The 25577-nt window shown below is 40.9% G+C and overlaps 3 protein-coding genes across 7 annotated transcripts; all 3 read right to left on the reverse strand.

Annotated features, from left to right (window-relative positions):
- Positions 1-116: 116 nt before the first annotated feature.
- On the reverse strand, positions 117-6303 carry LOC105018403 (serine-threonine kinase receptor-associated protein). The gene is made up of 10 exons (XM_010883790.4): positions 5106-6303; positions 4764-4951; positions 4543-4678; positions 3428-3509; positions 3274-3346; positions 3071-3170; positions 2825-2962; positions 2080-2216; positions 1227-1376; positions 117-1118 (listed from the first exon to the last, which is right to left on the reverse strand). The coding sequence occupies exons 2-10, from the start codon at positions 4873-4875 to the stop codon at positions 1057-1059; spliced, it is 990 nt and encodes a 329-aa protein (XP_010882092.1). The 5' UTR covers positions 4876-4951; positions 5106-6303; the 3' UTR covers positions 117-1056.
- A 728-nt stretch (positions 6304-7031) lies between these two features.
- On the reverse strand, positions 7032-15852 carry si:ch211-59o9.10 (uncharacterized protein LOC561841 homolog). Of its 5 annotated transcripts, none has more exons than XM_010883794.4 (11): positions 15704-15852; positions 14360-14593; positions 13883-13931; positions 13222-13777; positions 12349-12473; positions 12041-12142; positions 11743-11836; positions 11363-11472; positions 10371-10492; positions 10062-10161; positions 7032-7937 (listed from the first exon to the last, which is right to left on the reverse strand). In XM_010883794.4, exons 2-11 carry the CDS (start codon positions 14560-14562, stop codon positions 7881-7883), a joined length of 1518 nt encoding a protein of 505 aa, XP_010882096.2. In that variant the 5' UTR covers positions 14563-14593; positions 15704-15852; the 3' UTR covers positions 7032-7880. The 5 variants fall into 5 exon arrangements, with proteins under 5 accessions (XP_010882096.2, XP_019912138.2, XP_010882097.2 ...); XM_020056579.2 differs by lacking the exon at positions 15704-15852 and adding an exon at positions 15463-15691; XM_010883795.4 differs by lacking the exon at positions 15704-15852 and adding an exon at positions 15356-15453.
- A 3592-nt stretch (positions 15853-19444) lies between these two features.
- On the reverse strand, positions 19445-24835 carry LOC105018405 (ADP-ribosylation factor-like protein 1). Its single transcript, XM_010883796.4, has 6 exons — positions 24715-24835; positions 23974-24111; positions 23450-23531; positions 23188-23299; positions 20892-21070; positions 19445-20695 (listed from the first exon to the last, which is right to left on the reverse strand). The coding sequence occupies exons 1-6, from the start codon at positions 24716-24718 to the stop codon at positions 20665-20667; spliced, it is 546 nt and encodes a 181-aa protein (XP_010882098.1). The 5' UTR covers positions 24719-24835; the 3' UTR covers positions 19445-20664.
- Positions 24836-25577: the final 742 nt, after the last annotated feature.

Below are 25577 nucleotides of genomic sequence, written 5' to 3' on the forward strand. Positions count from 1 at the left end.
TTACTGTAGCTTTTCACATCATAGGCTGTAGACTGGTCTCCCCAGTTCAGCATAAATCAACACCATTCAACAAAGAAAAGCTACTTCAACATAACGCTCAATTCACTCAAACCTGCGTTGTACGGATACTGAATGGAAAAAAAACATCTACAAGGGCAATAGTATGCTTTCACTTCTTAGAATTAGATGTATGGGAACTTAAACAAGATGCTTTTTTTCTATGACTGGGGGTTTGAATAAATCCCGTTTATCCCATTAAAACAGACTTTCAAAAAGGTTACTTATATTAATATTAAATACAGGTGCAACACTTGCAAAAGTGGACAATGGAGATAATCTATCCCATTAAAAAACAGTTAGCATTGGAGAACTATAATCTGATGTTTAGCCAACAAATACTTCCTCTTAATGGAGGGTATTACAAACTCAATTCCGACAGCATCTTGAGGCTTCAGTAAAAGCACTGATAGATATAGCTGGCACGATGTATCAAAGTGAGGGATTGAGAAGGGGGGGGGGGGGTTTGCCAGATCTCCACTTACAAAATAACATTTTTGGGAGTTAGAATTAATTTTAGGCATTAATTATAGGCTTACAAGTAAAGTTTAGGTTAATAAAGTTAGTTGTTTTTTCATGGAACATTTCTTGTCCTCACTTAATGAACAGGATATGAGTGTGTGTTCCTGTTTTACTACTAGACTACAATAGTAAAACAATTCATGTGAAGTGAGGACAATTGGTTGGTTAGGTAAATTTGAGGCTTATGGGTGAGTGATTTCTTTTGTTGTAGTAAATTGCTGGTCCTCACTTTCATATTAATATGTGTGTGAGAGAGAGAGAGAGAGTGTGAGACAGAGTGTGAGAGAGTGAGTGTGAGAGAGAGAGTGTGAGAGAGAGAGTGTGAGAGAGAGAGTGTGAGAGAGAGAGTGTGAGAGAGAGTGTGAGAGAGAGAGTGTGAGAGAGAGAGTGTGAGAGTGAGAGAGTTAGAGGCCCCTCATCTCCCAGTCAGCCTACAATAAAAAACGAAGTGTCCGTCCTCATACAGATGCCAGAACCTCAGGCTTTTAATTCAGTAGTAGCTGGGTAGGAGGCATCACAGATGTCTGAAATCAGCTCCTCTGTGAACCAATAGAACATACAATCATTTCAAATGAGTATATTTTAACATTCCTTCAACCAAGAGTTTCCTATTTCTGGAATAATATCCATAAGAGGCCAATCCTCACCTGGCAGCACACATTTCCACAGGCCATAGGTTTTACCCACAACTGTCTGCCACAGACGGAGAGTTCCGTCTTCAGAGCCGCTGGCGTAAAGCTCCCCATCTGGACTAAAGCGAACACAGTGGACCGGCCCAAAGTGGCCCTTGTACGACTCTACATAAGAGATGGAAGATTTACATTTTGGTTTAATTAGTTTTTCAAAAGTAAGGAACTTGCCTTCAAAAACAATTGATTAATTGTTGGGATAAACATGCTTTGCCTTATAGTGCATTTTAAATGTTTGCTCTTGTTCACAAGATTGGACTTTAAATCAAACAATTATTAGAATTTAAAGCAGGGTATCAAACTTTCTCAGGCATGAGAGCTGATTAAAAAAAAAATAAACATGTTGGGAGCTACTCCTTGTGCTTTCATTTGGGCATATTCTTTCCTCCCCGACATCTCTTCTAGGCTACGGCACCTAAAAGGTAGGCTTGCAATTTAACTATTAAACTGAATGGTTGGATAGTCAGAAAGCAGACCGTTAAAAATGTTGTTCTCTCAATTAACTAATCAGAAGAGATAACAAGCAATAGGTTATTTTTACCAGGCCAGGCAGTCCTGACTCTCCTAATCCCAGCTCCACTCAACACTCAGACACCCGGTATAGCCAGTCCCCATTGCCTGAACGTGCTGTTAAGGCTTCTCCTGCATTGCAGCTCCATATAATTAAATAAATGCTAATTGTTACTTTCTCCCAATCATGTTACAGGTGGTTGCCCACATGGCAGGACTCTACCATATTACACCACACCTTGAAAAACACAGGGAAAATAAGACAAAGCAATCTAAGAAAACCCTGTAGCTCTTGATTTACCTAGTTCCTCCTTAGTGCTGTAGTCATATTTATAGATCTTAAAATCATCTCCACCAGCAACAAAGAAGTCCTTGTCTGGATGAAGTGAGGCTGAGTGAATGGAGGCAGGAGCATCAACAGTTTTGATCAGGTCAAGGCTGGTGACAGAAATATAAAATATCAGTCTCATTCTTAAACAGCATAATGATACCATATGACAATTCCACATTACTAATGTAATCTGCCCCTTAGCACCTCACCATAGTACATTAGAAGCATGTTACAAATGTGTGCAACTTTTTTGTTTTGTCTTCATCCTAAATGTTCTCCAATGGTGTGATCTCCAATTCCTGTCACAGCCTTGGTGCCTCACAGCAGGCTCTTGCATGTCCAAGACTAGCAAACGCAACATGTCCTGTGAAATCATGCTACTTCTTATCACGCTGCTTGCTCAGTCAGGAAGTTAGCCCAGAGCAACACACTTGGAAGAGAAGGTTCCTCCAACAAGCAACCACAATTACCAAACCGCCACTAGGAGTTGCTAGAGTGTGACGTAAGGCAACTCTTGCTGACCTTCCTTTCCTACAGCCCGGTCAGCACTGGACCAATTTGCACTGTTCTTTGTGGGAATCCTGTCCCCAGTCAGTGTGGTATGACCACGGAAAGAACCAGGTTTGCGGTGACGCTGGTGCAGATAGAGTTACACCACTGCACAAATTGGGAGACCCAATGTAGTTTTTCCTAAAACTGATAGGATGTGGCATACCTGAGGGCATTGAAGAAAGAGATGGTCTTGCCATAAGTGACAACCAGAATCTCTTCTTCAGGCATATACTCCATGCTACTGACAGACGCCTCGAAGGACAAGCTCTTAACCACTTCCGCACTGCTTCTGTCCCAAAGCCTGGAAACAGCAGTATCAATCATTTCAACATACCTTGTTAGTAATCATTTATTTTGCCATCCAGTACTGTTACGTACAAGGAACAAGGTATGTTGTTCCACTTCTCACCGTACAGTTCTATCATCTGCTGCAGACAAAATGTGCTTATCGTTGTTGCACCACAGTGCTTTTTTTATGGCACCACTGTGGCCTGCAATCTCCTGTGGCTCTGAAAAATGCATAGGAGAATACACACCACATGTAAATAGGCTCTACACAATCAATTCACTGAGTAATAACACGCATGAAGCCCACTCAGTGTAACAATGTACCTGCATCTGGCTTGATCATGTCGAAAATGCGCAACATTTTATCATTTCCTCCCGTCAGCAGGTGTTTACTGTCCTAGGGATTTTTGAGGAACAGAGAAAGGATATCAGTTTCACAATCCATTTTGTAGTCCAACTCTAAGTGCTCTCTTCTTACCAGTGTGAAGTTCACAGACTTGACAATGTGCTTGTGTGACAGAGTGAGGACTTCATCTCCTGACACAGCGTCCCACACTTTACTATGAAAGGGGTAGAGAGTCATCTGTCAAAAAACTATTTGTTATTTAAGGAGAGTGATATTGAGGAGGTTAGGGTAATATGATTAACAGCCAGGGTTGGGTAGTAACAAATTACGTGCAATCAAGAAAGCAGTTACATCCTTAAAAACAGCTGATTACATTTGGGACTAATTTAATATCAACAGGACCATTTCATAAAAAGAAAAAAAAGGAACAGTCAGCATTGCTTGTCTTTTAGTGCAACATCAAGCCTTCACAGATGCTCTGAACAATACTATTGTCATGATGTTGAATCTGATCGCTTCTGTTGTATTCAAACTGGTTAAAACTCAATTCAAGGTTTGAAAACATTTACACCAGTTTGCATTCAGTCTCTTTCCAATTGTGCTCCAAGTACAGAAAATAAAATTGCTTTATGATTGCATGCACTATTCATAGCAAAGGTAAATATAGGTTGGGGTACGGGGGTGAAACAAAATCCACTTCATAATTAAAAGACTAGACCTTGAATACAAACAAAACCCAGGCCAACAAAGAAACACTAATATTGAGGAAATACATTACAGGATATTAAATAAACTTACCAATGGCACTAATACAATGTTGTCTGCTGCTCATTAATGGTCAGTGAGTTTATGCCAATATTATTAGCCCATCAAAAATAAGATACTTAGTAAAATTAGTGATCTGCAGCTCTAAAAAAATTAAAAATAAACTATTTTCAGGAAGAGGGTCCCCCTGTGCCCATAGGCTCTTGTAATTGGCTTAAATCAAACCAACTGTAAACAGAATTGATGGTCATTACTATTTAAAATCAGGACCATCAGCCACTGCTACTGTACACATGAGGCCAGTTAGAGGTTCCAAACCCCCTTCTATGGATTATGGGCACAATGCCACAATTGTACCTATATTTGGTGGTAATGCCCACATTACCCATGGTGTACTATATAGTAGTTGACTGCCCTTGTTTTTCCTGTAACAAATTATTAACAAAACCGTTAATGTTAATGTCATGAGTGGTCAAACTTACGCAGTAAAATCTGCTGCAGCGGTTGCTGCCTTTGTGGCGTCGTTGTTCAGAGTAGCTCCCCAGACTGCTCCCTTGTGACCTAGGAACGTCCCAATCCAGTCCCCAGTGTCCCCTTGGCGCAACATGGGTTTACCATCTACAGAAAGTAGGGTGCAAATAAATGACGTTCTTGCTAACTTCATCCCACCAAAATCTGCAGTTATAATTTGTGAAAAACGTACCTTTGCATGCACTTATCAGAAAATATCCATAGGGTGTTATTCCACTAAATGCCAAGTCCACAACTGGTCTAGTGTGTCCAGAGCATGTCAGAGGAGTTTGTCTCATTGCCATGTCTGAGACGAAGCAAAAGGCGACGTGGAGTAAAACTTGCAAACGCAGACAGGGTTTGATGATGAGTATCTTCAATCTGAAAGAAATTACAGTAATAAGAATTGCTTCGACATTCAGTACTGACTGTATACTGCGTGGTCTTTTCTAGCTAGCTAACGTTACACAGCAGGTTTAGAACCCCTTCATGCATGGACCGACGTCTCTGCATAACACAGAGCTATACAACTCACCTCTTTCTCCAATAAAAAGGTGTGCCATCCGTAACAGTCAGCTGGTATGTCAGCTCAGTGGTAACGGTATCAGTCCACCGCTAGTACACCGCAAACTGGTAAACGCAGGGTAAGTTTAGCGCCGCCGGTTGATATGTTAGAGAGGTTTAGATTAGCGCTGAGCCACTTAAAATCGGACGCCAGAGGAGCGTCACAACACTCATCCGTGTAGAAACAAATATGGATTCAAGCAACAAAATGACACTATATTTTGACACTATAATAAAAACAATTAAATGTCCAATACATCAAGATGTATATCATTTCCTAATGTGTTGTAATTTTAGAGTTGGCACCGGAAGCGTGATGGACCACAAAAATCTGAGGGGCATAACCAACGTGAATATCCAGGGTCTGCAAGAGGGCTTTGCTTTGAAAGTGCGTTTCCATGCTTTCTGGAAACATGCATCTAAGCATACCTCTGTTTTTCTAAAATTGAGCGGTCTTTTTCTGAAGTGTTTACATAACTTACAGGTAGATAATAATGTATATAAAAGAATGACGAATGAATTAAGTGCCAAGTACGTAAACCAAAGATCTTTGTAGTTCAAAAGCATACTTCTTGAGCTGTCTATGCTTCAGGTGGTTTTCAAAAAATGTATGCTTCACTGTACGTTTCCTGAAATCTGGGTATAAAATGTAGATGAATCTGAGTCTTAGTTTAGCAATTGTTTGCTTTAGTTAAGTATATCAACTTTACAGACATGCATTACTGGCAAGATAGACTAGCTAGGCATTCCTTGTCTGGTGCAGTCAATGCCCCCTCATAACACAGCAGACAGATCTGATAATTGTCAAACCTGGGCTGAAATTTGGAGTAATTAACATTAATTTCTTAATCGGTTTCCAAAGCATTTTCTTTAAATGCACATTTCTCCAATTCTACACCTTTTGCAATGTGGTAGTGAGAATATTTTGTAATTTAAAGTTAACGGCAGTAAATTATTAAATAGTAGAAAACAAATAGAATGGAAAATAAAGCCACACTCACCCAACACAGCAAACCATCACTTGCACCTCCTATCCAGCAGCCCAGCACAATCACCAGTTGGCCACAACACTCCATTCCACCTCCACCCAAATAGAATACTGTAGTCTATGTAATACCTCCAATCAAATTTAGTTTATAAAGCCCTTTTTCCATCAGCAGTTGTCACAAGGTGCTTTTACAAAACACCCAGCCTGAAACCCCAAGGAGCAAGCAAAAACAATGTTGATATGCCGTGGCTAGGAAAAACTCCCTACATGGGGCCAAAACTAAGAAACAAACCTAGAGAGGAACCAGGCTCAGAGGGGTAACCAGTCCTCTTCTGGCTGTGCCAGGTGAACATTTCAAGAGTACAAATTGTAGTATTTAATGAATGCATGTAGGGTGTGTAAAGAGTCTATAAAACATTATCCAGGTCAGAAGTATGACCAGATGGACTAGGACAGGGACAATCCAGGGGGAGAAATGGTCAGCGTAGTGGCAGCTGGAATCGTCAGGTATCTTCTTCACCTGCAACACAACCAGGAGGACTTTGGAAAGGGACAGCTACGAGTCACCTTCAAACTGTGTGTGTGTCAGCAGCAAAATTATCCTCCCAAATTCTAGTTGATGAATAACTGTTTAATGGCACCAACTATTACCAACAAAGAAATAAGGAGGATCCAGTCAAAGTGAACATTTTACTGTTGACTGGGGGATAGAATTAGCCTTAAATTACATTTATTAACTCCAATCCCCAAATCTGTAAATGGGTGATGTTAACCAAGTGAGGTCTTATGTCCACACAGAAATGTGCAGTCTTATTCAACTGATTCTGTAGAAATAGCAGGTGCCCAAACAACTGAAGTTTAGTATAACTGGTACACTAGAATGTGGGTGTTTCATAGAAGAGAATGTCATTCAAATAAAAAAAATTTTTATTTAGGGGATCTAGTTTTATAACCATACATTTCAGAATGTGTTCTGACGGCTTTGGAAAGGCCATCAATAACTAAGGTGAAAAGTAAAGGCAACAACATGTCACCTATGATCCCTGAGGAGGTCAAATAGTGATGACAGTAAGTGGTTGGTGAGTATTCCAGCTTGGGGGCTGCAATCTAAAAAATCTATTTAACCCATCACTGATACATTAACAATATACACACATGCCCACAGGAGCTCACCTTTCATCAGGACAATAACGTCACAGGAGACACTTAACAACAATACACTGAATGAGGTTAGGTTACCTTGACTTAAAATGTTTGAAAAATAATAGGGGGAGATTTTCAGAATTAATTCATATGTGATTGGTCCATAAACCTTTTTTACCTACTAGTCAAAATCTAATATCAGATCTGGGCAGGGTGTAAACACAGGCTAAGTCAACTCTGCCTAATTAATAAAAAGAGGTATTCTAGAGAAAAAAAATATATAAAAAAAGAAAGTGTCAAGGTCAGAAGACATGAAACTAACCAAAAACCACTATGCATGAACCTTCCTCATAAAATATTTATTTGGAATAACGCCTGACAAAATATAGCATTAGAATAAAACATAGCAGCAATCCTGAGTTGTTTCATTCAAGTAGATCATGTAAAAATCGAATATAGGACGTTTCACTTGCATCAATCTTCAAAGAATAAAATACTATTAACAGTCAGACAGAGACTGGTTGTCTGTAAGCCCTAAGACACCGTAAAACCTTATCACACAAGATGCGGTCATGTTGTAGGTCCTGTGAGGTAGAGGTCTGGTTCTGTGGCCAGTCAGTCACCACCGCATTCTGATATGTCAATTCGGCAGATGGGGCACGACGCATTTTCCTGCCAGCAGATCACAAACACATGTATATTATTTTTTTTATGAAGAAAATGATATATAGTAACAAGTGAGTATACCCCTCACTTATTTGTAAATATTTGAGTATATCTTTTCATGTGACAACACTGAAGAAATGAAACTGCTACAATGTAAAGTAGTGAGTGTACAGCTTGTATAAATTTGCTGTCCCCTCAAAATAACAACACAATAACAAAGTGAGTACACCCCTAAGTGAAAATGTTGAAATTGGGCCAAAAGTGTCAATATTTGTGTGGCCAGAATAATTTTGCAGCACTGCCTTAACCGTGATGTCCTCATGTAGTTCACCAGAGCTTCACAGATTGCCACTGGATTCCTCTTCCACTCCTCCATGACGAAATCACAGAGCTGGTGGATGTTAGAGACCTTGCGCTCCTCCACCCTCCATTTGAGGATGCCTCACAGATGCTCAATAGGTTTTAGGTCTGGAGACATGCTTGGCCAGTCCATCACCTTTACCCTCAGCTTCTTTAGCAAGGCAGTGGTCGTCTTGGAGGTGTGTTTGGGGTCGTTATCATGTTGGAATACTGCCCAGTCTTCGAAGGGACGGGATTATGCTCTTCAGTATGTCACAGTACATGTTGGCATTCATGGTTCCCTCAATGAACTGTAGCTCCCCAGTGCCGGCAGCCCTTATGCAGCCCCAGACCATGACACTCCCACCACCATGCTTGACTGTAGGCAAGACACACTTGTCTTTGTAATTCACACCTGGTTGCCGTCACACATGCTTGACACCATCTGAACCGAATAAGTTTATCTTGGTCTCATCAGACCACAGGACATGGTTCCAGTAATCCATGTCCTTAGTCTGCTTGTCTTCAGCAAACTGTTTGTGGGCTTCCTTCTGGGACAACAGCCACGCCGACCAATTTGATGCAGTGTGCGGTGTATGGTCTGAGCACTGACAGGTTGACCCCCCACCCCTTCAAACTCTGCAGCAATGCTGGCAGCACTCATACATCTACTTCCTAAATTCTGGATATGACGCTGAGCACGTGCACTCAACGTCTTTGGTCGACCATGGCGAGGCCTGTTCTGAGTGGAACCTGTCCTGTTAAACAGCTGTATGGTCTTGGCCACCGTGCTGCAGCTCAGTTTCAGGGTCTTGGCAATCTTCTTATAGCCTAGGCCATCTTTATGTAGAGCAACAATTCTTATTTTCAGATCCTCAGAGTTCTTCACCATGAGGTGCCTTGTTGAACTTCCAGTGACCAGTATGAGAGCGATGACACCAAATTTAACACACTTGCTCCCCATTCACACCTGCCAGCAAATTTACACTGTTTTTCAAGCTGTACACTCACTATTTACATTGTAGCAATGTGTCATTTCTTCAGTGTTGTCACATGAAAATATATACTCAAATATTTACAAAAATGTAAGGGGTGTACTCACTTTTGTGAGATACTGTACACTACAGTTCAAACGTTTGGGGTCACTTATAAATGTCCTTGTTTTTGAAAGAAAAGCCAATTTTTTGTCCATTAAAATAACATCAAATTGATTAGAAATACAGTGTAGACATTATGTTGGAAATGCCTATTGTAGCTGGAAGTGGCAGATTTTTTTATGGAATATCTACATAGGTGTACAGAGGCCCATTATCAGCAACCATCAGTCCTGTGTTCCAGTGGCACGGTGTTCGCTAATCCAAATGTATCATTCTAAAAGGTTAATTGATCATTAGAAAAATCTTTTGCAATTATGTTAGCACCGCTGAAAACTGTTGTGCTAATTAAAGCAGCAATAAAACTGGCCTTCTTTAGACTAGTTCAGCATCTTCAGCATCCGTGTTTGTGAGTTCTATTACAGGCTCAAAATGGCCAGAAACAAAGAACTTTCTTCTGAAACTTGCCTTTTAGCAGGAGTTGCAAAGAAAAAGCCATATCTCAGACTGGCCAATAAAAAGAACAAAGAACATGGGCAAAAGAACACAGACACTGGACAGAGGAAGAACTCTGCATATAAGGCAGCAATACTGTTGTGATGTAGATGTTTTTTAACAATTGTCTACAGATTTGTTTTTAATTACATGCAGGGAACTGCCTATCATTGCCCTACTGACTAAGTGAAATATGTTGTACCTTTATCCAGCGGTCGATGCACTGCACATGGTAGTCATGGAGACAAGGAAGCATCCTCAGCAGTTCTCCCTCTGTGTAGTCTGAACAACAGATCTGACACCTGTACATAGAGGAAAACATTACAATTGACAAAAATGCTTAAAGAGAATTCAATCACTCTGGCTTTTGGTACTATCCTGACTGGGTGAAATAGAGAACATATTCAATATGTTTCACCTCCAGTAGGCACAACATCCTGTTGCAACAGAATTTGGCTGGAGTCCCACAACCCTACGCAGATGAAAAAAAACCTGTTTTGGAGGAACTCACTGTATCTTTCCTGCACTATGTGCTGAGTCGTAGATTTTTGTAGGAAGCCTCTCAATCTCTCTCTGACTCAGGGTTTTCTTGGCCACAACTGCACCCTGGCTCTCTTCAAAGGCCAGGAGAGCCTAAGAGGTTAAAAGACAGCATAGACCAACTTTGAACCAATCCACACATTAGTAAGCAAACTGCACATGAAATGGTAAATTACTGGTGCATGGCTTCCTAGCATCGGAAAATGTGTAATATCAGTACTGTTAGTTTTATCGCAGCCTTTAATTTGTCCATCGCATTCATTTTCTTTCCCTTTCAAAAAAACTATGACAAAAATACATGGCCAGTGATACAAAAACAATATATTGTTGTTTGAAACGACTGACAATTCTGTTGGATTTGAGTAAAGAATGAATCCTGTTCTGTTCGATGTGATACAACTCTTTAACATTTGTTGCATAAAGGTGTATTTTAAATTCCAAATTTAAATTGGTTACTGTCCGAGCGGTCTCCTTAAATTATATATCTATGGTTATGTGTAGGCTAAGCTATTTGTCCCCCACCACATGTAACATTTCCATCAACTAGTAACAAATGTGTTTTCCTTAACTTTTAAACTGGAGACAAAATAATATCTTTAGCTAAAAAAAGTGTTTACATAATATAGTTCTACACTGAATGATTGATGTGTCATATATCGATGAAGTCATACCATAAACATTTTAAATCAGGGACGGACACATTTTATAGTACAGCAAGCAATGTCATTATACACAAAGTTTGGTCCACTTTTATTGATATACAACTAAAACGCTCAGACGATGAAAGAATGATAACAGACAGAAAGGCCTAGTAAGCCTGACCAATCCACCTGTATCGTGGACTATAAAAAACCTAAATGCAGGACCGATATAATCTGACCCATGGCTGAATGGAAATCAAGTGAATATACAGGTGGACATTCTGTATAGGTTTCGTTACTGATGGAGTCAGGCAGACTGTACCTCATAGTTGTCTCCCTGGCTGTCATCAAACAGGGCAGGGAAGGCATGGCGGGGGTTTCGCTGTCGAGGAGCGCGGGTGCGGCCTCGTCGTCTGCGTTGGCCAATCAAGTCTGAATGATTCACAACATGATTAAAAAACGGATTGATCGCCACACACACACACACACACACACACACACACACACACACACACACACACACACACACACACACACACACACACACACACACACACACACACACACACACACACACACACACACACACACACACACACACACACACACACACACACACACACACACACACACACACACACACACACACACACACACTATTTTTACTATATCATGGTTAGTGGTACAAGAAACATATAGTACCTTCCTGTAATCCTGTGACAAGAGGAGAGAAGGCGGCGTAGTTCCCCGCTGAGGGCCAGGGAGACGTCCAGTTCATCCCCACATAAGGGTCATACTGAGGAGACACAGTTCAAATCAGAGAACAGACATTTCGTCGGGGGGGGGGGGGGGGATAAAAAGCACTGTCGACATTCATGGTCGCTTTGGTTCCACATTGCATTTGAAGAAAAACGTGTGTTTAACATCTATCCAGATGTTTTCATTTAGATACAAATCTAGGATCTGGGACAACCAAGACAACAGCAGACAAAATACTGACTGGGTAGATGTGATGATTGAAAGAGTGGGGTCTGTTGGGGGGGATGGGTTCCTGCTGTCTCCTTTGTTGTAGCTGCAGTTGCTCCTCTCTGTCAAACTGTTCCTACAGAGAGAACACAAAACCATCAGAAATATATTAAATTAGGCCTTAACAATTTCCCGCTTTTCAAATCATTAGTAATTCAGTTAATGAACATTCAGATGGAATCACCCTTCAATAGAAAACCCACCCGTGTGTTGTTGTCAACCACTGTGTTCACTTCCAGCAGCTTGTTTACCAAAGACAGTGGTTCCCTGAGTTCCCCTTACCTGAAGACTGCGGGCAAAAGCCTCATCTTCCTCCAACTGCACTGAGCGAACCATGGCCTCCACAACATCATCTTCATCGTTGTCATCAATGATTATCTCATCATATTTGGGCTTCATTCCATCAGCTGGAAGGAAGAGAGACACCAGATGGTCCAGAAAGACACAGCAAGAATCAGGGCACAGTTTGACTAGTGTGTCTGTCTGTGCACGCATTCCTTTTCAACATGGTAGGTTAATTGGAAGCGCCATTAGGAAACATTCACAACGTTGTGGAACGGTTGGTTTTGAATGACATGTTAACCCAAAACATTCTTGTATGTTCTTTAACAGACAGACATTCGCTCCCATTTGGTAGGTGTGGCTTCAATATAACTAGTGACTGACTTAAAAAACATTGGCCAAGCTGACAGAGTTACCAACCCATAATCCCTCTCTGCCTTTCAAATTATCATTCAGTAAAGCACCACGTCCATTCAATTTAACTTTCCAGCAGGTAAAAATTTACTGAAAACCGTCCCGCGAAGTCTATGGATGGAAATATTTAAAACAAGACAAAGAGGAGATCCGTTGTAAATCAATGAGGTAGTTTGTCTGGCAACAGGTCAAAGTTGACTGAAATCTTTTTAGAACCAGGTTCCCTCCACGTCACTTGCGTTCAATAATGTGTATGTTTAATTGAAAGAAAATGGTGCTGCATTCAACAACCAGTTGAGACAGGGAGGGATTAGGGAAGGCTGTCATCAAAGCAATAGACCCCAGACCTCAAAACAAGTAATGTTGGCTTCCTAAGACTAGTCATTGGGAAAAGGGTCGCCTAAAGTCCTAGATATCGCATGTATTCAAACAGCTAAACTTGTTTTCTTATATTCTTACCAATAGAGAGAGGAAGCTCCCAACCGGAAGTGTGTCTATTTTTCTCTGCGCTTTGCAGGAATGACACAGAGTCTGTGATGGCATTTGTTGGGGCTTGTGCACATGCTGAGGTCTTGGAGACAGACTTACTAGAGGCCCCTTTTTTACAGGCCCTCTTCCTGGTTCTGCTTTGATTAGGGGGGCTAGGTCCCACTGTAGATCCCGTCAAAGGGGCCTGAGACAATGGGTTTTGGCAGAACCCTTCCCTGCGTATATCGTCCTGTGAGGTAGGGGGAGCACCAAGCGAGGAGGAGGATGACGATGGTTGAGACGAATTAGAACAAGGAATAGATGAGGGAAGAGGAGGTTCCAGCCAGGTAGATAGGGACCAGTCTGATGTCATGAGAGAAGAAGCGGTTACAAAACCACTGGTGCTCCAAGAGGTGTTTGGTTTGGCTTCCCCCCTCATGCTGGTGGCTGGCACAGACACCTTCCTGCGTTTTGACTTCTGATGAGAGGTGGGAGTCATCCTGAGAGATTTCCCCTCTCCATGGGAAGGTGAGCTGAGGAGAGTAGCCTACAGGCAAACTGCAAGTTTAGGCTGTTATATTCATTGTCAACTTTATATTTTTTTGCAAGGATAACCAAGTTATATGTGTATTTCAGGATCGAGTTTACATACCGAGTTGGCAAACCCGTTGTACCGAGGTCGTCTTCTGTGGCAACTGGGGCTACAGAAACCAAAGGATAACATTTTCAATAACACAGACATATCTTAGAAAGCAATGCTACCGAACCTGGATTTGGGTATGCAGCAATCTGCTTCTTTTTTTTCAGGACAATACAGATTTTTTCCTGCTAGATATGAAATGAATAGCATACAAACAAGTGTTGTTAGCATCTAGAAAGACCTGACTGTTCTTATAATAACAAACTACTTTGAAGAAAAAGTATTCCCTCTGAAATAAATAATTCTGGGGTCACATTTTATATCAGCTCAGTCAGCCATCAGAAAGGGAGATCAGCTGATCGTTTAAGTACACATAATCACTACCTGGATCATTAATAGCACAGTGTATCTTATAAGCTTACCTATCAAAATCAGTATAATAATAACCATATTCAAAGCTTTGCTCTATATCGGTCAGCTGCAATGTACCTGGGTGTCTCAGGCAAAATGACAGGAGGCTCATTGAAGGTGCCACCATCGCTGAGATCACCAAAGAGCAAGTCACTGTCATTCAGTAAGCATGCCTGATTCAGGGGTTCTGTGGTATCTAGTTCCTCTAAGTCCCGAAGCGGACTGCTGGGCTCCAAATTCTCCAGTGTCTTGTCCATGACTAGAAAGATGAAGCTACTCATACATGTAATGACGATCCACACATTGTCAAAGCTGTAAAATAAGAGCAAACAAACATTCATACAGGCCCAACCTTTTGTTTGTAAATTGCAAGGTTACAGAAGGCTCTACCTTAGGAAAATATAGTTAACTAGATAATTAATTTAACTAAATATTTGACGTACGCTACTAGACATGAAATTACATTGGAAGGTATTGTAGACCACATAGCTAGCTAGATAAATCGAATGAGGCAGATAATTAAAACAATGCGCATAAAAACGTAGTCAATGTCGTTATATGGTTGCCTGACAGACAATGTACTAAACTAGACAAAGGCCCGGAGACCGCAAATCTCGAATTGTGACGCTTCCAGCAAGTTATCTACCACCAGTAAGCAACGTGCTAAACCAAAGCTATAGACTATTGTTACCACCTACTACTACTAGACCCAGGTGTGTACAGTTACAGGTATCCTAAATGCTGGGTCGAGTTGTATAGCGGTTCCGACAGAATGGGCATCATGCATTCATGGCACTTGCCATGTCAACCAATTTAGTTCACCATTACTAGCCGCAGCCAACGTGATAATACAATTGTTGGCAATGTATTTAAAATTAGGGAACTGGGATCTATCCAATTAGTACTGTACCTAAACCCACTGGGGTCATGAACTGTAAACATGATTTCAGCAGTATAGCATTTCTGTGTTATCTTCGATACATTTGTGATCTACCCAAAAATGGTGTTACAGTCAATAGTTGGTTACCCGCACACAATACAAAAAGTGAGTTACGTTAAACTAACGCAACTTACTGTGCTAGCGACGTATCCTTTCAGGCTAAAAGTACGTGTATGCGTAGCTAGCGAACTACGTAGAAAACTAGCACCGGTCTCTATTATTGACTTTGTTCCATCCAAACCTCGATTGCGTTGATGCCGCAAATGGTTCATCCGAATTAGACGTCCCCCCTCGTCATTCCAACACGGTGTGAATGCAGCCAGGGCACGGTACAACCACACACAGAAACCAGTATGCCTATACTGAACAATTCTTGGTATATAAACGGGCCTGTAGGCACGTTCCCTTGCTGTTAGTGTTAACCTATTGGCTCCTATACCGACGTCTTTAAGATAAATCTTAAATATAACGTAGTTTCTTACTTTCACATGGATCACACCATACTTCGTGATGTTCTTCCTATCGGTAATTTGTTCCCCAAACTCTAATGCTAATCCATCACAATACCCATCGACTCAACATGCTAGCTAGAGAGACACTTCCTCATTTTTTTCTGATCAAGGCGGAGCCACGCCGAAGTGTGTTCAGTTTGCTTTAACGTTTGCTACCTTGCATATCGGTTGGTATTATTGATACGCACACATGACCATTAGCTGCCTTCAAGATGTCTAGAATAACGTATGGTTCACAGAGTCAAAGGCATAGATCTTGATAGATAAAAACGGGAGAGTAAGTTTGGACAGTGTAAAGAGCCTTTGTGACTTACCCGTCTTGAAGTTAGACAGGTTAGAGTTGAAAAGATCGTTCTTAGATAATGAGAGATTTGGTAAGAGACAGCATGCTGAGATGTTTCAGTATGAAAAGATGGAAGTGATCGGTTTGTAGTTTGTTTCTTGATGAAAGATGATCCTCCTCACCATCCTCTGAGAGATGAGGATCTCAGGCTCTCCACAATCTTGGACTACGTCCTATCAGACTTACCAGGTGATGTAGAGGACCCTTGTCTACTTTGCTGGCTCTCACCACTGGTGTTCCCCCGGGGTTGGTTATAGTCCCTCCTCTTCATGTACACAAAGTTATTTTGTCATATCCTCACTTGCAGTTAATACCCCTTTTTACATATTTTCTCCTTCCTTCTTCTACAGTGCTTCAAAAGACTAGCTCTGGCCCACCCAACACTGGATCCCTACCAGTTTGCCTACCGGTTCAATAGGTCTACAGAGAACGCCATCTCCACAGCTTTACACTCTGCCCTGACCCACCTGGACAAAACCAACACCTACGTGAGAATGCTATTCATAGACTTCATTCAACACGGTCATCCCCTCTAGGCTGGTCAACAAAATCCATGACCTGGGGACGAGAAGTTGGACTTCCCTGGCCTTCAATGCTAAGAAAACCAAAGAGCTCATTGTGGATTACAGAAAGTCGAAGCGCTGCAGTCACGGCCCAGTTCTCATCGATGGGACTGAGGTGGAGCGTGTGTTCAGCTTCAAATTCCTGGGTTGCCACATCTCCGAGGACCTCTCCTGGATTCTCAACATCTCAGCCCTCGTCAAAAAGGTGCAGCAACGCTTGTACTTTTCAAAGAGGCTGAAGAAAGCCAGTCTGTCCTCCAAGATCTTTGTGAAACTTTACCGCTTCACAATTGAGAGCATTCTGACTAACTGTGTTACAGTGTGGTTTAGTGGTTTCTCCATAGCTGGCCAGAAGATCCTGCTACAGGTGATGAAAACCGCCCAGTGTCTGCAGTGTCTGCACAGGGCGAGTGTGATCATAAAGAACCCTTCATATCTATGACACAAACTGTTAGCCCTCCTACCATCAGGAAGGCGGTACAGGTCTCTTCGTTCCTGCACCAGCAGGCTCAGGAACAGTTTCTTTCCATCTACTGTAGCCCTGCTGAACTCTGTGAACTCTCTAACCACACCCCTGCTGTCTCTCTGGGACCTTGTTGCACTACCTTCTTTGTACTACTCTGACACTGCCTTGCCAAGTCTGATAATGGAAGTTTTCAGTTGTTACAGGTATGTGTCTACAGGAATCTCACTGCTGCTATCCCTGTATTTCAGTTGCACCTGCACCTTGCACTTTTAATTAGCCTCTTTGCACATTAAGAATTGCCATAAGGCTTTCATTATTACAGTTGTTACATAAGCATGTCTACCTCTGGGACCTCATTGCTGCCATCTCTGCATCCCAGTGGCATATGCTGCCTTACTTCTTCAATTTGCCTCAATTGCACATCGAGAATTCAGAATTGCTATTTGTACCACACAACTATTATCCCACTTGTAACATTATACTTAATACTTGTACATTTTCTGCCCTCCTCTATTTGCCTAAATTGACATTTAGTGTTGCCATTTGTACTTAATTTTCCTTCATTGCATATATATACATTCTACTTGTAATATACACCAATCAATCATAACATAATGACCACCTGCCTCATATTGTGTAGGTCCCCCTTTTGCGCCAAAACAGCCCTGACCCGTCAAGGCATGGACTCCACTAGACCTCTGAAGGTGTGCTGTGGTATCTGGCACCAATACGTTAGCAGCAGATCCTTTAATTCCTGTCAGTTGCAAGGCGGGGCCTCCATTGATCGGACATGTTTGTCCAGCACATCCCACAGATGCTGGATTGGATTGAGATCTGGGAAATTTGGAGGCCAAGTCAACACCTTGAACTCGGTGTTGTGTTCCCCAAACCATTCTTGCTTTGAGGCTGGGCGCATTATCCTGCTTAAAGAGGCCAATGCCATCGGGGAATACTGTTGCCATGAAAGGGTGCACATGGTCTGCAACAATGCTTAGGTAGGTGGTACGTGTCAAAATAACATCCACATGATTGGCAGGACCCAAGGTTTCCCAGTAGAACATTGCCTAAAGAATCACATTTCCTCCGCCAGCTTGCGTCCTTCCCATAGTGCATCCTGGTGACGTGTTCTCCAGGTAAGCAACGCACATGCACCTGGACATCCACGTGATGTAAAAGGAAACCTGATTCATCAGACCAGGCCACCTTCTTCCATTGCTCTGTGGTCCAGTTCTGATGCTCAGATGCCCATTGTAGGTCCTTTCGGCAGTGGACAGGGGTCAGCATGGGCACCCTGACTGGTTAAACAGTTAAAAAAAAAAAATTACTCACACACCACACTACCTCTCATACACACACAGATTATTAATAACTTGACTTACCAAGATATTTAGTACAAATACAACACATTATGAGGTCTGAATTGTGCACAAAAGTAGCTCAAGTAGTCCGGTTAGGTAAGATGTATGGTTGATAACACATGGTCTTCAGTGAAGCTGTGCATTTTAGGTTGAGCACTGTGTGACCTAAAGTTATACTGCTGGCCTGAGCGCTTAGGCAGTGGCTGGCTATTTTTTGATCTAAACAGTAAATTTGGCAGAAAAATTACAAGTTGGCATGTCTGAATTGTGCTCTTTTTAGATTTTATTAATATTTTTGTATTACTTCGGTTCTGGCAACCACCCATATGCAATTTACTTATTTCATGCATACCATGTGCTCTTATGTGGTTCACCTTATGAGCAGCGGTAATTTTTATCCCCGAAACTGAACACTTAACAGGTTTGCGAGACTGTGACAGAGTTTTGTCTGTGAAGGTATCCAGTTAATCAGCTTCATTATAATCGTCCTTCTTTAGTTGACATGCACATGTTGATGGTCATGTTATTAAAGGTTACAATACAATATCACAGTACACTGAGAGTGCCCAGGGTTCCAGCAGATGGTGACACAAAATTGGATCAGTGCTGCCTGAATAGACTGTCTGATGCTGAACAGGGTTGTCTTGTCATGGTTCTCTAGTGAATCTTAGTGAAAGGAATCCGAGGGAGAGCAGATGCACAGGTGCAATAAACTATTTAACCAAAGGAACTCATCGCAGTAGCATTCCCTAACACGTTCCATTCAATTAAACATGTCAGAAGATAAACCCTGTTGAGAAATGGCCAACATTCTAAAATAAAGTAAAAAAGTATGATGCCTGTATTTCAAAAGTTGAATTTGCTGCCCACAATACTGTTATAGGTAATTACATTAGTAGGTTAGGTCAGAGGTCACAGTGAGACAAGTGGGAGCTACCAAATGCATGCTTTGGTTATATTCTGAAACTGTTAAGTAAATTAATACAACCAGTAACTTCCACCTTTTGCATACAATGAAATTGATTTATTTTCATTAACAGCATTATCAAGGAACATAAATATTTAAATCAATGTTATCCAAATTTATAAGGACAAACCGTGAGACTCTATAGACAACACAAAACAAGGACAACCACATGTCCACAGCAACCATAACCTAAATAAATATCTGAAATATATATATATATTTTTTGTAGTATTGCTAAAAACGTGGACACCTTTTTGGCAATACTGCAGTAATAGAAAAGGAAAATTGATAGGAATGAAACGGAATCATGTTGTAAAACATCCAACAGCTGCAAAAGAAGTCCACCTTAACATGTCCCCTGCATCAAGGCAATCCACTCCGTCCAGGTTACTGTAGTTCTTGTAATCCAGGTCAATGCCTTGTAGGTGCACTTTGCCATAGTCCAGCTTTCACGCAGACACTGTATGGTATACATATTTTGTCAGTCTAGTTGTACTGTACAGAATTTAGTGACCATCTGTGTTATCCAGGTAGATTCAGTTGTGGGCCAGTTTATCTTAATCCTTGCATATTACCAGCCCGTTTAACAATAACATAAAGTATGTACAAACTCGATCTTTCTGTTTGTGTGAAGTATGTAGCATTGTTTAGTTGGTTAGTTATTCAATAAATTTGCTACTGGTTTTAGCAGCACCCCTTCCCGAAATCAAAACCAACCATGTATTCCATTTTGGCTTTTTGCACACAATGGTTTCTCACACATGTTTGACATCAGCCTAACAACTGGGCAACATGTAGCTGGTTACAAGTAGAACAGAGCTTTCCTCATTTACTTTCCTGTACACCCAATGTTGCTTTTAACAATAAACTATTGGATTAAATACTTTCTTAGGCATTCCTCAGCAGTACAAAAACATCCAATTATGAATATCGTCAAACGCAGGACATTGTTTGTTGAAGCTTGTATAGGAACGAATTGTGGCACAAACAGCATGGTTGCTAAATGCTATACAACTACACTGAGAAACACTAGGTATACCATCTAGAAGCTTGGCTAGCTTTTCGTCAAATCACTCTCCAAGGCATGTAAAGAGGAGAACATGGACTTCAACCCTTTGGAATAAGGAAGCTCAGTATATGGGAGTCAAGCCATAGACCCAGCAAAGTTCACTTCACACTGAGCGGCATTGAGATGCGTTAGGATGTCACATATTTACAGGGTGTCAGGCTGAAGTTATTGTCCACTTTTGAGAGACTCCACAAGCCTAAAGCAAGAACAGAAATATTATTTGGTATTTGTTTTTTTTTTAAATATATTCTACATGTCATTCATAATTATATATTATGTAGATACTGTTATTACTTTTCAAAGGTTAACATTCATCTTATAGCAACTAACAGATTAATTCCTAAAGTATTCCAAACTGAACTGCCTCATTCATTTAGCTCATGTTCCATTACCATTCCATGGCCTCATCCAATCCTGTGCCTTTGGTGGCAGAGGTCTTGAAGATCTGCCACTTCCTGTCTTTGAGGGCTGGCAGCCCCAGAGAGTTGGCTACCTCAGTGGGTGTCATGGCCTGCTCCATGTCCTGCTTGTTGGCAAATACCACCAGTACAGCCTTCTTCAGCTCCTCTTCCTACATAAAGAAAGCAGACAGAGGTTTTTCTCTCTGGGGATTTGGTCTGTGACTGATATATGGGGACAATATGCTCTGGCATAAATCTTGGCTTGTGCAAGCCAGAACAGCTCAGAGGAGCAGGTGCCTATGTCATGTTTTTGTGGAGGGAGACAGTTTAACAAAAGTTAAGTGTCTTACCTGCCAGACATCAACCTGTTCTAAGTAGCTCTGTGTGGTAGGCACATTACATATTTTTACTGTGTCTGTCTGACCATTGTGAATCTACCAATATAATGCATTAATGTATTCCCTTGCATAAGACTTGTTGAATGCAGTGTTTGATCAGTCCAATATTCTAGGAAAGACAGAAGTCACGAAAACATCTGCAGCACACCATCCAAATGAACTACTTACCAGTATGTTAAATATTCTGAAAGTAGAGTCTAGGAAAGAGCTAAGCTTACATTTTGAGCTACATACAAATGTATTCAGGCCCAAGTGTCTGTTTTCTAAAGGTGTCTTGTCACAAAAATGAATGGTTGGACACAACAGTTGAGTCCCTGGAACACGAGATGTGGTTTGTTGTGGTTTTGCTGTATGACGCACAGAAGCAAGGGGTAAAAATCAAAAGGTAAGCTAATAATCATGACGATGGAAGTCCATAATTTAGACGTTTCATACGTATTTTACAATGTGTTTCTATGCACCATAACAGTAAAGGGAGTAAAATGTAATTTTTAATAACTGTTAGTCTTTCCCAGGAATGTTTTAAGATTTCTATCAAAATGTTGTGAAATAAGTAGCTGTAGCTGTAGAAATCAACAACGTACAGCCTAAAATAATGCTGAATTGTAAACATGAATCACTTATTACCCAATACTTTATTGACACAAGTAATTATGTGCTGTGTTATTTTGAGAATGTGGTAGGCACATTACATAATGCCCTTCGGGGGAAGAGTCACTGGCTTGTTGTTGACTCTCTATTGCGCACTTGTGCAGTTGGGCTGTACGCTGCTAGCAATACTCGGCCCTCATTCAGGGGGGTTGCGGTTGGTGGGTGTCCCTTTGGTTGATGCCTGGCAATGTGGTTGGATTGATTTCCTGCCTGTTGGGCCCTGTCCGGGACCTCCCCCGGGTAGGGCCACAGTGTCACCGGACCCCCCCGTCTCAGTTTCCAAGGTGTTACGCTGCTATATTATTGTGCTGGGGGACATGAGGGATGTACTACTAACTTTTCTCAGTTTCCTCCAATTTTAAATTTTAGAAGGAGAGGAGGTCCTGGTCCACACCTGCGGATTACCTGGTTTGGGGGGACCGTTGCTGTTCCTGTCCTTGTCCACCTGGTCATACTTCTGACCTAGTCTAAAATCGAATATACTCTGGATTTAGCCAAGAGAAATGTATTTATTATTCCAATTGGACTCTTAATATCACACCCGGCACAGCCAGAAGAGGACTGGTCACCCCTCTGAGCCTGGGTCCTCTCTAAGTTTCTTCCTAAAATTCAACCTTCTTAGGGAGTTTTTCCTAGCCACTGAAATTCAACACTGCTGTTGTTTGCTCCTTGGGGTTTAAGGCCGGGTGTCTCTGTAAAGCACTTTGTGACAACTGCTGTTGTAAAAAGCGCTTTATAAATAAATTTTGATTGATTGATTGATTGATTTGATTGAGAATACATTTTAAGCATATAGGGGTTCTGGAGCCTAAGCATAACCAGAACTAAGGAGGTTCAAATCTGGATCCTGTATGAAACTGATCCTTAAAATGCAACTCACAAATGTAAAGCAAGTCACAAATCTGTAAAATGCAGGTGACATTCACAAAAACACAATTCAACATAAAAAACGATCGTAGATTTGCTAATCGTGCTTTGTTTTTGTTAACGATTCATCATTTGTTTTCAGATTTTGATATATGTTTATATTTATTGAGTGACTTTTATTTGACAGTTGCATTATGTATTTGTGACTCGCTACTTACAAGTTTACAAGATTTTTATAGAAATCTCTCTCCATACATTTTCAACACCATCAAGATAGTCAGTGAATCTATATGAAGACCACTGGTGTGAGGCCATGGGACTAGTAAATATATTTAAGTATGAACAAGCAACTAAAGACACATTTCTCTTACCTCAAGCATAGCCACCAATTCAGACTTGGAGATTCCCATCCTGTCCCTGTCACTGCTGTCCACTACATAGATAATGGCATCAGTGTTAGAGTAGTAGCAGCGCCAGTACGGCCTGAAACAGATAGATGCAAAAAGAAACATGAGGGTATCCAACACAAGTGTTGGTGATTTTTGACCCGCCCCTGATGGTTGCCATCTTTAGACATAGGTGAAACAGTGGATGCTACAGTAAAAAAAGTTTAAGTTAGAAATATCTTAGTACCTGATACTGGTCTGCCCTCCAAGATCCCACACCTGGAATTTCAGATTCTTGTATGTCACCGTTTCTACATTAAAACCAATGGCTGAAAAAAGGGAGTGATCAGTTGAGTACTGTAGTCAAATCTTAATTGTTTCCTGACAGACTGGACTGAAACAGTGTTCAGTGAGGGAAAATATTTTTGTGAAATTTGCAAGATGACTCCATAGGAATGTACTTATTAGATCTAATTTTGAGTAAAGAATAACTGTTGTTTATATATAGTTTAGGTCTTGAAAAATACTAATAAATAGCCTAAAGTGAATAATTAGTGGTATATGTTCTTCCACGAGGGGAAGATCAGCAGACTATTGTAGAGTATGGTCAAATAAAGTGTATTCAACATTATGACTTGATGTAAAATAACACTCTCCAACTCTGAAAGTGCTTAGTGCAAGACAAATCATTGTATTGGCATTTAAAGATGTTAGGCCATAAATGTGAGGGTTTTTCTCATCAGCACTGAGAAGCTGAATATTTTCACTAACTGGGAATAGTGGTGACAACCTCCCCAACTTGAAGTCTGTAAAGGATTGTGGTTTTCCCAGCTCCATCCAAACCCAGAATCAGAATCCTCATCTCCCTGGTGCCAAACAGGCCAGAAAAGAGACTGGAGAAGAACCCACCTACATATATCAAGGCGGGATGGAAATATTACATTTTAAACACACACACACACACACACACACACACACACACACACACACACACACACACACACACACACACACACACACACACACACACACACACACACACACACACACACACACACACACATACACAACAATAACACTATTGACATTGTTCAAACTATAGTCAAGGTCAAATACCAATGCCAGATCTGCAGAATCAGCTTAATGTATTAAACTAAAGGCATTTATCACTAGTAGGCATTCCCTTTCACGTGTCCAACTACTGTTGTTGTTCCTGAATAGCAATGTTGACAATTAGTTGACAGTAGGAAGGACAAAAAACTGTCATTCAAGTGGAACGCCATGGCGTCTAGACATTCATTTGACATTTAACGTTAATCTGGTTGAACAATGTGTAATCTCAATTTTGATCTCATTCAATATATCGTAGATCTGCTGCTACATGGCTAACACAGACCCAGTGTTGGCTAAAAAAAAAAAGAAAATAATTAACGACTGAGCATTGATTGCGTGAGAAATTAACGAAAATCAAAGTATGGCATACAGTAATTGCAAAGTAATAACAAATCTTACCCATGTCTTCCCAATTACAGTCCCTGCTAGCTATCAGTCACAAGCTAAGTAAGGAGTTTTATCGATTTGTATGAAAGTCTTTTCCTGTAGTGTCGTCATGACGTGATACCTCTTCGTCCATCTTTAGGGTTTGTTTACATGGAAAACGCCGGTGTTTGTTCATTATCGCCACCTATTTGCAGGGATGTAGAAGGCGGTTATTCTTTTTTATTTGTAAGTTATAGACAAGGAGACATTACTGAGATGTGTTCTCATTCACTTCGCTAAACGAAACGTTTTATTTAAGATGGTCACAAATGGTTTGTATTTGACAAATTATTTTACTGCCTCCTGTTTAGAAGCAAACAATTAGGAAACGTGATGGACTTCACTGCATTTGGCCTGTTTAACGTCTGGTTTTATTTCTAACGACGAAACGTTTCATAAAATAAAACGTCGTTTGGTGAAATGAATACACTTTATCTAAAAGAAAATCAGTTTGATATAGAGGGCCATTTCTTCATTTTGTTTGAAAGAATGCATAAAATGCAGGATTTCAGTACAATTAAATGCATTACTGTGCATCAGATTCAGGTAGGTTGTCAAACGCCACCACCTATCGTAATTTCCCGGATATCATGGCCTACTCATTAAAGCCCCGGTTTTAAGAGGTGCACTCACTCACGTGTAAGCCTAGCAGAACTCAAACATCAAATAGTACAGTCTCATCAGTGTAAATTAAGAAAATAAATGCTACATTAATGTTTGAAAAAAAAAAAAAGTTACTGCAGTAAAAAACAGAAAGGTACACTGGATTGACACTTTGGTAATGTGTGCTGCATGGAGCATTCAGAACATACTTCAGTCCATATTTTAAAGAACTG

This window comes from Esox lucius, chromosome 19, assembly GCF_011004845.1.
Source record: "Esox lucius isolate fEsoLuc1 chromosome 19, fEsoLuc1.pri, whole genome shotgun sequence".
NCBI classification, from domain to species: Eukaryota; Metazoa; Chordata; class Actinopteri; order Esociformes; family Esocidae; genus Esox; species Esox lucius.

What these genes read in the sequence shown, in the direction of transcription:
- LOC105018403 (XM_010883790.4), bottom strand. Translation starts at nt 4,875, where the DNA reads ATGGCAATGAGACAAACTCCTCTGACATGCTCTGGACACACTAGACCA. An exon ending in CATGATCAAGCCAGATGCAG is followed by an intron (nt 3,171 to 3,273) that starts GTACATTGTTAC and finishes TGCATTTTTCAG; the next exon opens with AGCCACAGGAGATTGCAGGC. An exon ending in GCAGATGATAGAACTGTACG is followed by an intron (nt 2,963 to 3,070) that starts GTGAGAAGTGGA and finishes TGCTGTTTCCAG; the next exon opens with GCTTTGGGACAGAAGCAGTG.
- si:ch211-59o9.10 (XM_010883791.4), bottom strand. Translation starts at nt 14,768, where the DNA reads ATGTGGTCTACAATACCTTCCAATGTAATTTCATGTCTAGTAGC. An exon ending in ACAACGGGTTTGCCAACTCG is followed by an intron (nt 13,778 to 13,882) that starts GTATGTAAACTC and finishes GTTTGCCTGTAG; the next exon opens with GCTACTCTCCTCAGCTCACC. An exon ending in TGTCACAGGATTACAGGAAG is followed by an intron (nt 11,473 to 11,742) that starts GTACTATATGTT and finishes TGAATCATTCAG; the next exon opens with ACTTGATTGGCCAACGCAGA.
- LOC105018405 (XM_010883796.4), bottom strand. An exon ending in GGAGGGCAGACCAGTATCAG is followed by an intron (nt 23,300 to 23,449) that starts GTACTAAGATAT and finishes TATCTGTTTCAG; the next exon opens with GCCGTACTGGCGCTGCTACT. An exon ending in AATTGGTGGCTATGCTTGAG is followed by an intron (nt 21,071 to 23,187) that starts GTAAGAGAAATG and finishes TTCTTTATGTAG; the next exon opens with GAAGAGGAGCTGAAGAAGGC.